Genomic DNA, 14,609 nt, shown 5'->3' on the forward strand with positions numbered 1-14,609 from the left:
CCAAAATCGAGAATAGCTTAATTGAGGCTCCAACTGACAAGTTACACTAACCTTCCTTAGACTCAATATTGCAGAAATGCTCAAAGTTTGAAATTAAGATCCCAGATACCTTTTGTGGAGCCAAAATACTTTCATTGCTGAGTCTCGAATATAATCATATAATCAAATATAATGCTTCAGTGCATAAGCTGGTCTTCTGCAGGAATCTAGGAGGAACTTTTCCCTTTGGTGAACAATTGGCCAGGTGTATTCTGGGTTTTTTGTTTTTGTTTTGATTGGGTTTTTTGCTATCTTCTAATGCATCAGGGGTTGGTTGCAGCTGGAAATAGAACACCAGATGGGGTGCATTGAGGTGGCAAGGAGAATCCTTTTTCTTAGATGCTTGGCCGGTGCTTACATGCTCAGGGTTCAACTAATGACCAGATTTGGGGGGTGGGAAGGAATTTTCCCCTAGCTTAAATTGGCAAAGACCTTGGGGCGGGTTTTGCCTTCCATTGCAGCAGGGATTGCGTGCTAGGATCTTCTGGGTATATCCCACCTAATCAGTTCCCTATTATTACAGGGGCCTCAGGCATTGATGGCAACTTGGTCTCTCCTGTTCTCCGCTTGTGAGAGACAACAAGTTAGTCACCTGAGGACTGAAATGCTTTAGTTTAATTGAGGTCACTGTGGTCCACACAGGGGCTGCTGGTTGAAATTGAATGGCCTGTGATACACAGGAAGTCAGATTAGATGATATGGTAGTCCCTTCTGGCTTTAAACTCTGATATACATGAAATAGCTTTGACAACAGGAACCAGGACAGAAATACTGGTATCTCCTAAGCTTATTGTATGGGTTAACTTCAGAGGGTACAAATTTGGATAACAATCTCTGCTGGACTTTTCTGTTCTACAGCCAATATCTCTACTTTGGGTTTCATGGAACAGGAAATTTTCAGAGTGCAGTGGATGATCCAGTAGACTCAGACGAAGAAATGAAGTGCTATTAAAGATGTTTTAAGTTTGTTAAAGCAAAATGTGGTGGTGTGCTTGGGTCTGCCTCATCACTGTGATGGGGGAAGGAGGGGTGTGTTTAGCATTATCATTACCTTTAAACAAACTTATTTGTGTCGTTTCCCAGAAAAAACAAAACTACCACCACCACCACTGTGAGAGTGAAGCTTCTACCAAACTAATCAATCTCCCAAGTTCCTCCCAAAAGAATCTAGTTGAAAATCACTTGCCATTTTCTCCCCACAGGCATAAGGATCTTAACCATAGTTAACACTCTGGAGAGTCTAGGTGCCATGACCTCTTCTGAGCTGCGTACTCCTTTCATGGTTCTCTGTGACTCTATTGGTGGTAGTGGAAGAGCCTTCAGATGCTTTTTTTACAATATGCTTTCTCATAGCTGATATTGAGTACACACACACATACCATCCTCTCATGAAATGTTGTCTTCACAGAACTTACTGTAAATTTAGCTTAACTGGGTGGTGGTTATTATTTGTATAGTGGAAGGTGCTTAGTATGTTAGGTGCACTGCTTTACCGCTTGCTAAGGAAAATAGTGTTGCTTTTTCTTTTTCATTCAGTGCCTACATTGAAATGAAATGGAGAGCTTGATGTGGTATTGGCTGAGTTTTAAATATTGATCAATCGCTCAGCTTACACTACAATTAGTTCAGGTCTATTTGCATAGGAACAGACGACGGGGGATTGTCCATATCGTTTTGATTCCAGATTGCTGCTTTTACCAAATTCATGACTGTGAACTTCCAGACTGTGTTCTTGTCACATCCCTAGTGTGTATGCCTGCCAGATAACAAGTCACGTATTCTGAACTCTGCACAATACATTAAACCTCCCCTTCAGCCCTCCTCCTTTGAAGTGATTGTCATCTTCTTCCATTGCTCTTCCTTAATTTCATCCAGATTTTATCTCTATTACTTTTCCTTTATCTCATTGATAACTGAGATTATTATTAATTATTTTGGATTAAATGCTTACCTCTCTCTGTCCCCGGGGAAGAAGTTCAGATCCTTATTCATATATGTGCTTCAAACTGCTTTGTAATATGGACTTGTTTGGTTTCTGCATCCATGTTGCCGAAGTCTTAGTCGAAGTGGGCTTCTTTTCTACTAAAGTTGCTCCTGTTTCCTTTCTCTCAATTCTCAAAGTCAGCAGAATCACCTCAGTTCATAGCTCTTTAATCAGTCACTCCAGACTAAAACCAATCATATATACTCAGAAAAGGAAGTCCCTCTTCTCACAGTTCCTAATACAAAGAGACTGTTCAAAAGGAGACCTTTAAAAAAAATTAACCATTACTTACCCATTGGATTTTCACATAGACTATTTTAATAGGTTTCAAAACCCCTCTCTCTATTACCTTTGATGGCAATAACAAGGAGACAGCTAAGATTTTTGTATGTGCAGCAGTATCTTGCACTGACCTGCGATTGCCTTGTGGACCTTGGACCAGATTCTCTGTTGCTTAGCTTCTTGCGTAGCAGTTTGTGCCGATGCAAAGTGTTCGCAGATCATTGCCATTCTGATCTAGTAATGATGATACCCACTTTACACTAGTGCAAATTGCTACACATGGTGCAGGGTGATGAAGTTGGGGACCTGCAACATTGTTTTCCTTCTAGTGCTGTTAGACTGTTCTCATAGATACACCAATATTTTGCAACATCAGCATTTTTAAAAAAAGGCAAATTTAAACATAAAGGGATTTAAACAGATGTTGCTTTTTTAAAAAAAATCCTGTATTTGTCTTTTTCAGAAACTGTGTTTACATTCTGAAATTAAAGGGAGGAATTTGAATGCATATAATATATATATAATATTTAGAAGAGAACTCTTTTTTGCTAAAAAGGCTTTCAGAGCAAAGGATGTGACTTAATGGCATAGATAAAATTGGGGATAACCCAGCAAATCAACAAAAGGAATTTTAAAAATTTGGCTAAATTATTACTGTTAAGGTGCAAACTATACACTTGAAAGGGTCATTTTCATTTCTAACATTAATTGAAATGAACATATGGGGAATGGAGCTTGGAAAATCTGCTTTCATCAGAATTGAATTTTGGCTTTAAAACATGGAAAAGTGGGTTAAATGTATGCTAATTATGAGTTGTGCAGTGAACTGATTGCTGACTTGAGGTCTGCGCTTTTATCTGTGTTGTATGTACTTTCAATTCAGCTTAATATAAAATATTTTAAACAGCAGATGTGCATTACTTAAAGATTTGTGTAAACGTTGATGCATGTATATGGTATATCTCCTGTACAATGATCTGTTGACATTATCCTCTCTTGCTTAGCTTCAGACAGTAAAGTCATGACATGTGCTGCTGTTTGGAGGATGCCGAAGGAATTGGAATCAGGCAGTCATGAATCCCCTGATGATTCATCAAGCAACACTCAAACCCTGGAGCTACTCTGTCACCTTGACAACACAGCCCATGGCAATATGGCCTGGTAGGATTCTGCATATTTTATATTCCCAGAAAAAGCCTAAAGCCCTGTGCTGTTAGTTTTGTGCAGATTTATATTGTAGAAGCTGGATTACAAACTTTAAAACTATTATTTCTTAAAAAATGATACAAATTAATGTTTTGGTCCCAGGTATTTCATAGATTAAAAGCGTTTATTATAGTCCTGCAAAACACACATGCTATAGCAGCCTGTATACTGTTCTGTAGTGCCTTTCCTCCCTTTCATATAAGATCTATGTGCACACAAACAGGTACTGTACTTAACATTTCAGTCTTTGTACAGAACGTTATTTTGATATCGCATATTTATCTTTGTTTTTCTGGCTGCATTGTGGTCATTGGTATAAATGTAAGTAATTTATTGTTCATTGGGTTAAGATTTGCTTATGTTACATAGATCATGTTTATTCTTTTGTGTCAACTACAATTTTTTAATGAGCGAAGGGAGATGGCAGTGTGATATCATAGTGGTCCTTTTCCATCTCCTTTTTGTTATTTGATTGAGAGAGTGAAATTTGCTCACTGTATATTCACGAGTACCTTGCTGTATGGGTATCTATGCAGCATGTTTCTGTGCAGGACAATGGAATGTTGACACTCAACCCATACTTCATAACCGCATGATTTGGCATCTACTGTGACCTCTGGGCCATTTTCCACTCTTACACCAGCAAGCAGAGTACTAATCGCAGGAGAACTCTCTATGCTGTTTAATATTGTGTGTGTGTTGTGTGTGGTGTGTGTATCAGACAGAGCATGGAGCATTGAACAAAGTGACATGATCTCAGAATTTACAGGCCACTTGTACTGCCACCATAAGGAACTTTGAAGATATCACCTGGAAAACGGTGGAATGAAGAGAAGGAGGACGAGACATGGGAACTGAGAGATGTTGGATCATATTTACATACACTGAGTCTGGACAGTGCAACATAATACACTTTTTTGCAGTGTCAGGTGTTGCTCTATGACTATCTTGTGGGAGTCTATTGAAATTACATCAAAGGAAATAGCTCTTTGATTCAACCCTTTTTTGTCAAATTCTCCCCTTCTTTTTAGACTTCTCGATGTGGAGGGATTTCTCCCTGTTAATTGGAAGGTAAAAATGGATGTGGAGAAGCAGCTAGTTCAGTTGATTTTTAACTGTGGGCACAAATACTTGACCAAAATACTTGAATATACTTAGTAGGTCACCACTGATTTTTGGCATTGACCTCATGGCAGATTCTTCCTTATGCCTTTTGCCTACATTGCTGACCTCTCTAGGTCCTTTTGTCTTATTTCTCTGTCATCACTGATGTTTCCAAAATTACCCAATGTATTATTGGCTACAAATTTAATTAGCATATTCAACTCTTACAAATAGTTTATAAAGATATTTAAACCAGCCTAACACCTATATTTGCACTGGACACTATCTTCATTTCATGACATAGCCTTATCTGGGCTGGCACAGCTGACTGTCACATTGTCATGGAGTGGCACATTTCATGATTTCTTTTTGTAAAACAGGGTTTAAAAAGCTCCTGTACTGCATAGAGGTGAAAGGTAAAATGGAGAATGGCCATCAGCAGATCACCTACTGCCGGCTTCCTCCTTTCAGTTAGAGGATCTTGTTCCGGAGTGGGTTAGTCTCACCCCTAGCCTCATCCCAAACCCCACTAACTCTCTGAATCTCTCCTCCTGCTGCTTGTGTAGTGTTTTGTGATCCTTTTGTTTGCAATCCTTTGTCTAGTTTTCAAGCTATGCAACAGACCTGATATCTAAGGCAAATAAAATTTAAACTTCAAGTTATTTTGTGAGGCCCTATACAAATTGCTTGACTAATTATTTTTATATATCTATTAATTTTGCAATTCAATAAAAATGATTGTTAAAAAAAAATAAGTTCAGTTTATAATTTGTTTAGTTTATTTTTCTTCTAGATTCTTAAAGATTTTTTCTTAAGGCCGTGTTGTGGAATCCCTTCACTGGAAACCCAGTGGGACTATTTGAGTAATTAGGTGCTCACTAGTGTGTGCATGGTCTCCATAGTATGGTCCTTAATCTGTGTGTCTGCCCTGTTTTTTTTTTTTTTTTTTTTTTTTTTTTTTTTAATTTAATTTAATTTAATTTAATTTTTTTTAAAGGAAGTTCCTCTGTGGTATAGCTGCAAAGTTTGGATCCAGACTTTTTCAGAGTTGGTGTAGGTACTATTTGAAGCACTGAGGGCGAACAGGTGTAGGTCTGCCCAAATCAAAAGACTCTCACCCTCAGTTAAGGATGAGGAACCACTGGACCCAAGCATCAGGTGTTTACATGGGACCACAAATGAAAAAGACAGGGTCCGGAGTGAGGTCAGAGATTATTAATGAGGGATCCAGAGGGAACCCAGAGCAGAGAACTCCAGACAGATCCCACTGTCAGTACATTCTGAAGCACATGGCCTAGCAGCTAAGTCACGGTGGGTGGCCTACTGAGTGCAGGCCAAACCGAAAGGCACTGATTTTTAGAGTCCTGCCCTTCCTCAAGCATGGTGGGTCCTGGCTTTCCCCCCTTCCCCCAAATTGCAGCCAGACAGTGGAGTTCAGCGAGGAGGCTGCCTCGTCACTGATCTCCCATTACCCTGGCTGCCGGAGGGAGGGTGCAGTGGGGTTTGGGTGTGGCTTTGGTAATTTGCTTAGGTGGCTTCAGTTCAGAATCACTTCTAATTATTTTAGTAAGGATTAAATACAGTACAGTAAATACTTAGTAGTTTCAAAGACCTCCTTCCTTGTAAGAGACCACTCAAAGGAATCTCTGATTGTTTTACAATGTTAAATTATCTTTATTAGTTGAACGTCTCTCTAGTTTGACCAGAGACCAACCAGAACTGGTTCCAGATAGAGTAGCATCCTGTACTGAGATCCCCACTGAAACACTTTGGCCTTCAGTACCTGCACAAGTATACACAAACAGCTGGTGCACAGGGGACTTTGCATGATGCAAAATATTATTTCAAGATTTTATTCTGAAACACCAGACAGTAGTGTTCAGTAAAGTTGTGGGTTTTTTAATTTCACCTGCATATAGGTTAACTGCGAAGCAGAGCAATGGGTTGACAAGTGCCTATATAGATGTTTAAAAATCTGTTTTGTTTTTGAATTCGGTATTTGTATTTTAGGTATTTTGTGAAACTAAGTGATTTGCCTAAAATCACCCAAAATATGCATGGAAGAACTGGGATTAGAATTTACCTTTAGCTACAGGAACATTCTTTATTCATTTGGAGAAAAAAAGTATTTAAAAATCATCATGAAAATGCACAAAAAACTTTATAGTCAAATGGGTTATTTACATTAAAGAGGCTGATTTAATGGCTGTATAAACATCATGTTAATCATTTATATTGCTGGCTGTGGCTGCCTGGACTACATGGTCAATGTTTTGTTCCAAAAACACAATAGCCTACTATTTTAACTAAAGGGTTTATATGTTCTGTAGTCTAGCTATCGGAGACAATGTTATCACACCCACTCTGAGTGGGATGGCAATCCATCCAGGTTAGTTGGGGGGCGGGGAGGAAGTCTTTAACTGAATCTTGACAGCTCTTGAAATTGCACACATGAGGTGATAGCAGATTTTAAAAGGATTTTTTTAAAGTCAAGTTTTGAAATGAATAGTTCGAATGAAGATGGGAAATACTTATGGGGGAGAGAAGGGCAATTATTTTCACTGCCAGGATACTAAGTATTAGTTTTGTTTCACTTGCTATTCTGTCCTTTAATGACATTGTTCAAAAAGCTAATTATGCATTTCCTTATCTTCTGTACCTCATTTAACTTTTGAAAATCTATGCGCCAGTGTCCTTGTAATTTCTTGTTAAAACAAACGTATACACACACGGATCATATAATACACACACATTCTTCTGAGCCAAGACCAAAAATGAATTCCTAATGTGCGATGACAAAAATTCCAAGTTTTCCCTACCTGTTTCTGAGCTTCATGTGTCCTCTGCTCTAAGATGTTTGGAATATTTTTCTAGTCATATCTTGAGAAAACCATAACCATGACATGTATGGACAAAGACATTTGGAAGTTCTGCTTGCCATGCGTATTATCAGTACCACCAATGCTATTCATCTTCAGTTTAAACGAATCTGTAGTTCTGCTACGCTTTAATGTATCTTGGAGTTAACAAAATTCTTACTCGGGACATAGCATGAATGAGCACAGAGATGGATATGAGCCCCACTTCCAATAAACATTTAAGCACATATTTATATTTAAACTTGTGTAGTCCTGTTAAGTACTTTGCTATCTTGGTGCATAAATAATGTAGGTCTTTTCCATCTCTAACGCCTACAGTTTTATAATAAGTTTCCCCTTTTCTAGATGTACTTCTTATGTGTCAACCACATAAGGAAGAGTCTGACAACTTAGTCTGTTGTGCTTATGCAAATTAGGATACAGTTATTGTCATACATACCACGAGTTAGTAGCAGGAGGAGGGCTTCTACTCTAAAGAAAAAAAGGAGTTTTCTCAGAATCTGTGAGAAATCTTCATTTCAGAAAACTTCTGATAAAATTGTCCTTGCCAACTCATGGCTTTGAAAGCTGAGTTCACTTTTAAAGAGTTTTCTCAACTTCTCTTTTGAGCCTGTAAGTTGTTTCATTGATTTCAATGGGATAACTTGCAAGATTAAGGGTTTGCCATAAGAGACCCTGTATTTAACTGTTGTTTATTTATACAGTGATACTGTGTGTGGCATTTTTGAGAAATAGACGATAAATCCTGAGGAATTTACAATTGGAGTTAAGATATTGCATGTCAAGAGAAATTGGTCTACATGCAGTGGGGGCAGGAGATGCTAAGGGGAAAGGAGAGGCAAGCAACAATACGATTGTATGCTTAAATTTGTTCGTAATACATACATGGTGAGGATTTCCTAAAACTTTTTTCTGTTTAGATGGCATTGAGGTGAGACTAGGACTTATAGACCTCAAGGAGGAGGGAGGACAACTGGATCAGAAGGGGAATTCCAGATGTAGGAGTGATTCCATCTAGAAAAATGCATGATAAGATGAGAATGATGGAAGTAAAGGAAAGCCAGTTAAGTATGCCAGTTAGGTAAAATGAAGCAGCAAGAGAGAAGTGAAAAGAGATGAGAGAAGAGAAGTAAGTGGAAGCTAAGCTGTGCAAGACCTTAAAGGTGAGTACTGAAAAGTTTGCATTTGATCCAGGAGGCAGTATTCAGCTACTGAAAAAATTTGAAAAGGACTGTATGTGGTCAGAATGATAGCAAAACTATCTTTGATTGGAGATGGATACGGTGAGGAGTTGCTTCTTTGATTAGTTCCCAGGCAATTATCTCAAATGTTGGACTATAAATATTAGGAGATATGAGAGTAACTAGAGGGAAGCAGCAATTTAAAAAATTGCCAGCTGTTTTTGGATCTCTTGAATATTTAGCTCTAAAAGCTTTTAAAATTTGTGTGTTCTGAATTTATGAAAGATGGGGCAGGGAAGAGAGAAAAAGCATCTCTAAATGAGTACTTTTTATGATCTGGAAAATATGAGTAGTGAGGTGCTGTTACTTGTACTAAAGGATATCATATGGCTAAATCCATACTACTTTGTTAAAGGGCTTATAAATCACCTGTTAAGGTAATTTATCAGCAAGCACTTTTTTGCATAACCAATAGTAAAAAGAGACTCGGAAGCAAGACTTAGGTTATGTCTACATTACAGCTTATGTCAGCACAACTTATGTTGCTCAGAGGTGTGAATAAACTAACCCCTGAGTGACATAAATTAAACAGACATATCCACCATTGTGGATAACGCAGTGCTGGTAGAAGAGTTTCTCTGGCCTCCAGCCCCTGCGTGCAGCAGTAGCTATGTCGTAGTTAAGCTAATGGGAGAAATCTTCCATAGGTTTAGAGCAGCTACACTGGAGATCTTATAGCGGTGCAGCTGCGCCGCTGTAAACTCTCTAGTGTTGCTGTGCCTTTAGTTACCATGGCATTGGTATTGTGTTGTATTTTAATGTTAGCATTTTCTTTTTTCATGCTGCTGCTTTAACTGTTATAATTAAACGTATCTTATGGAAAGGCTTAAGTACATTTTCTTGAAATAGGCAAGGAGTTTTGGATCCAACAACTTTGTTTCTGTTTAAAGAGTAAGTATTTTAGAAAACTGAGTTGTGTGTTAGTGTGTGTTGGAGGAGATGACCGGGAAGGCACAAAAAAAATACTGGGCTGTAGTTACTTAGCATAGACGTTGTTGAACTAATGCTTTCTCTTGATTTCAAATCTTTTCCATTTATAAGGGCTGCAGACTTTTCCTATGATCTGTTAGCAAAGTGGGTTCTATCTGGCTTATGTATCATAAGTAATAAATATTCCAGAATTATAACGTGGATAACAATTCCCAAGCATTAATATGCCAGAATAGAATAGTGTTGACTCTGCAGTGCTAACCGGTATACAGTGCAGTAAAATTTTATTTTGTCAACAAAATGAACAGAGATCACTCTTAAGTATATGCAGAGAGCTGCTGCTTGAGAAGATAGCATATTAGGAAGACGGGATATTTATTACTCTGTGTAATCTATTGTAATTTTCTCCTAAGTATTGATTTGGTTAGCAATCAGAAAAATGTGAAGTAAACTGTAAGAATATAGGTAGTACTTTAAACTTAACCACTATACCAGTACTGAAAGCCTCTTGTCAAGTAGAAGGGGCAAATAAAAGTTTCTTTATGGATTGAAAGAAGCTTTTTTAGGAAAATAATTATCTAATTTTGCTCTTATAAAGACACTGAGTCATTAAATAGAAAATAAATGCTCTCTTCCCTAACCAAATCTGTATTCACTGTGTTATAATTAAAAATAATTCTTTCTTTAAAAGGCCTATCTTCATATTACATACTATGCATATGATATGGGAAATCCCTTTTAAATGGCGGGGGGTGGGAAATCATACTAATTTTTCTGCCCTTGTCAGAGATGCTTGGTTGTTTCCTCCTCCTGCTTGCACTTGAAGTTGGGGGGCAAGTCAGCAAACCACTAGTGACACTTGATGGAAATTAGGAATCCACAATATTTATTTTTTTCCCCAATATCAGCTTCTTTGGGGCAGCCATGTGTCTGCCAAATTGATGATGGCAGGATTAACCCCATGCATGAGTAAACAGTGGTAGGGTTAGTTCTTTTCAGCATGAATACCTTCTGTTTCTCTCTGTGGCTTCCCCATATCCTTCTAATTAGGAGGGATTGGAGCCACCAAAACTTTAATTCATACAGGGAAATTTGATTGAAAGAGACAAGCATTTGATGCCTTCCCAGAATACACCAACCATTGAAGCTCATGGGAAAATGGGATTTAAGTCAATTGCAACAAATTATGCTAATAACTAGAACTGGGGACAGCACAAATGCAGGTGCCTGGTGCAGGAAAAGCCATTTGTCAATCAAGGAGGTCACTCTTAATGACTGAAAATTAAACCAGTATTTTATTCACAGAGAAGGCTTCTTATTAATCCACACATAACTTTGCAATATGGAGTTTAATAATGAAAGAGGCATTTATGAGCTCCACAGGAAATAGATGTTCTATAGCAAGAAGGTCATATGATGTACTGATTTGAAATCTATTGTTACTGTACTCCAAATTATTGCAAGTTGTGATCTTTCTAGTTCTTTTAAGAAGTGTTATCCTTAACTTATGGGTAGGAGCCAGCCGAAGAGCATTCAGGTACTTCATGTGTTGTTGATTCAGTAACTAGACCTCTTTCTTTTGACTTGATACTTCACTTTCTAGACAAAATCTCTTCTCCTTCATTTCCCCCTCTGTCTGGTTTCCTTTCTGTTCTTGGCATTGTGTTTTCTTTTATATTGCTCTGTAGCATATAGCCCCTTCCTGCTCCTCTTCCTTTATTTGTACTCTAAAATGCGGTTTAAGAAGCAATCAGGAAAACTTTCACTTTGATGTTCTGAAAACCTGATAATTCTTTTAAAAGACCTAAAATCAAGCAGTCTCCTCCTACTTCTCTGCGAAGTTAAAGAACAAAATGCTGCATTAAGGGCCATCTTTTTGATCGTCTATGAAAGTTGAGGATATGGGGTAAGTGTATAGCGCATCCAATTTAAAAAGTAGGGGAAATTTAGGGCAGCACAATATAATTGGCCAGAGTAGAATTTGGCCAGAATGCTAAGGTGTTTGTTCCTATTATTTCAAGTACTTTAGTGAGAAGTTAAAAGACCAAAGTTCATCTGGATATCAGTTTGGTCTCATCTTAAGAAACTAACACCATCCCACAGCACAATATTCTATGATGTTTGTTCAGTCTGCATTGCAAGTGACAGAGCATTGCTTTTTATTGCTTTACTAGTACACCTTCCCTATGAATTAGAATTTCCTTTGAGGTCTCCTATCCAACGATTGTCTAGGCTTAGCCCTCCTCAGCTGGTAAGGTCACAGGCTCACAGTACTAGGTAGTTTGAATGCACTAAACGCACATTTCTATTATTTTACCATACAAATCTCCTCTACTCTGTTAAAGTGTAACGGCTTCATAATATTACTATATGGAGTGTATTATGGCCCCAGTTCAGGAAGGTAAATCCATTCAGGGCAGCATTTGATCATTTTAAGCATGTGCTTAAATCCCATTGAAGTCAGTAGGACACAATCACATGCTGACAACTGAGCACAGGCTTAAATACAATACTAAATAGAGATGCACGTAAGTGCTTTCCTGTATTTATTGACCCCACCATGTAAGTGTTGCAGCAGAATTCCTGCACATGACCACCCCTCGCGCCGCCGCCCCCCCCAATTCATTGCTAACAGTCAACCCACGACCTGACCTTATTAGGGTATGCCTATGTAATCGGCTGTGCCTTCGGCTCCCACCTCATATATGGGAAATGAAACTGACCATGGGAAACGAAACTTACCAGCAACCAGGAAACTGAACTTATTGCAAGTGTCCCCCAGCCAATCCGGTGATGGCACGAAGCCCATAATCCATCCCTTGCTGTATCTGACCAATCAGTTAACCCTTCATGTCCCATTTAGCCCATAAAAAGGGGTCTTTCCCAAGCCCCCGCTGAGAGCCTCATCGATACCAACCAGCCTGATCAACTGGTCCTGACTCTCCCAATCCTGTGTCCCCCTTCCCCCCCCCAAGCGCGAATCGTCTTTTTGCCAGCCGAGTTCAAGTCATGCTGTGTGTTCTCCTAGTCTGCATGGTGAGGAGTTAACTATCAGTCTGTATTCTACAGCTAAGCTGTCTGTTTAACATTCCTTTGTATGAGTCTGTGCCTTGCAGTTAACTGCCCGTTTGTGTCTTGCAGTTAACCGTCTGTGTAACACCCTTCTGTGGCCTGCAATTGATTAACTGTCTGTGTAGTATAGTGGTAAGTGTCTGTGCCTCCACGTGGGAGACTGGGGTTTGATTCCCCGCCAGGGAGCCACTCTCTGTTTAAAATTAGTTTAGGTTTTTATAGTTAGTTGTCTGTTTAATACTTTCTTATATCAATTTATGTTTTGTGGTTAATTGTTTTTATATCCTATTATATTAATCTATACCATATAGTTAATTGTTTGTTTAGATGGGTATAACTAGTTAAAAATCTATACTACTCCTGTTTTTCATAATAAAATTCATTTATTCCCTAACTGACTCATTATTGACTCTGGGGGATCACTAACCTGTCGGAACAGTAAGCTTATTTTCTTTTGATTTATTTTTTTACACATCCACAGACAAAAATGAAATAAGAAAAACTTCATCAGGAAATGCAAAAAATAGGTTTTTCATAATTCTAATAATTCACATTGCATGCAGGCAATATTTTAAAGCACTAGTTATGCTATTCTATTTATAGCTAAATATAATCAGTAGTATTGTGGAAGAAGTATCGTTAAGGTTTTGGTAGTAACATTAATCCAAATGGTAATCATGTATATTTCCTGACTTGTCTTTAAGATTTCATTTCATTAATGCAGTATTATAGTTGCATGCTTAAAGAAACAAACATAATTGAAGATCTAAAATGTTTTAGTAAAAAAGTTAATATTAAGCAAAGTTTTTTGAAAATCAGAATTCTGCTGATAGCATTTTGCTATGTGGAACACTTAAAGATATTGTGTAATTAGAACAGTCTACTTATGAGTAATTTTACATTCAGAACAAATGAAAATTGTCACTTATTTTAACATATTATTGGCTCGTATACTAAAAATAGATCCATGAGGTAGACCACTGTGAAGCCTCATAGAGTATGTCTACACAGCCTGCAGGAGTGAGCCTCCCAGCCCAGGTTGACAGACTTGGGCTAGAAGAGCTTGCACTAATGGGCTAAAAATAACTGTGTAGATAAGAGTTTGATGTTGTGGCTTGGGATGGAATTCAGTGGGGTGGGCTTCAGAGCCTGAGCCACAACTTCAAATTGTTATCTACAAAGCTAATTTTAGTGTGCTAGTGTGAGCCCCACTAGCCTGACTTTGTCCACCTGGGATGGGAGGCTCAATTCCACAGGCTGTGCAAACATACCCGAGTGTGTGTGTGTGTGTGTGTGTGTGTGTGTGTGTGTGTGTGTGTGTGTGTGGGGGGGGGGGCTGTCTCTGTGAGTGCAGGGGGTGCAGCTGATCACATCCAGTTTCAGGATCACAGGTATAGTTTGAACTATTTCCCTTTTACAGAAATTGCCAAAGAATATAGCGTTGTATGCCAATGTCTATTACGCATATCCTAGACTCCCCATTTTCTACACACAGTGCACAAAACTTCAGATCTATCAAGATACATAACTTTTATGAAGCTGATTCATTGTAGACAGATTCAAAGAACTTTCAGCACTTAAATAATTGTTTCACACCTCTTTGATTTCTTGAAATTATATTCTTCATGACCTTTCTCTGAGTGCAGAAAAATGCAGAAGAATAATATAAAAGACATTTTTTGGAAAACTTACCATATAACAAGTGAAATAGACTCGCCTTTGATTGCAATACAGTTTCCTGCCCCTTTCTAGTAACATCACTGACCTTGTATTCTGATCCTCTATAAAACGTCTTCACTTAACATTATATTTTGGTTTACAAAAGAACGCTATTTCATAACCTTAACGGGTGTGACCAGCCCATGTCTAGGG

The 14,609-nt window shown here is 38.3% G+C and overlaps 1 protein-coding gene across 2 annotated transcripts in view; it reads left to right on the forward strand.

Annotated features, from left to right (window-relative positions):
* EIPR1 (EARP complex and GARP complex interacting protein 1) overlaps positions 1–14,609 on the forward strand; it is a 155,536-nt gene that overhangs the window by 74,709 nt on the left and 66,218 nt on the right. For both annotated transcript variants that reach the window (XM_067544832.1, XM_067544833.1), the window contains exon 4: positions 3,310–3,466. In XM_067544832.1, coding sequence (XP_067400933.1) covers positions 3,310–3,466 — 157 coding nt within the window. The remainder of the gene's footprint in view (positions 1–3,309; positions 3,467–14,609) is intronic.

The sequence above is a fragment of the Emydura macquarii genome, unplaced genomic scaffold (genome assembly GCF_026122565.2).
Source record: "Emydura macquarii macquarii isolate MOO-44397 ecotype Brisbane River unplaced genomic scaffold, CSIRO-AGI_Emac_v2 contig_1027, whole genome shotgun sequence".
In the NCBI taxonomy this organism is placed as follows: Eukaryota; Metazoa; Chordata; order Testudines; family Chelidae; genus Emydura; species Emydura macquarii.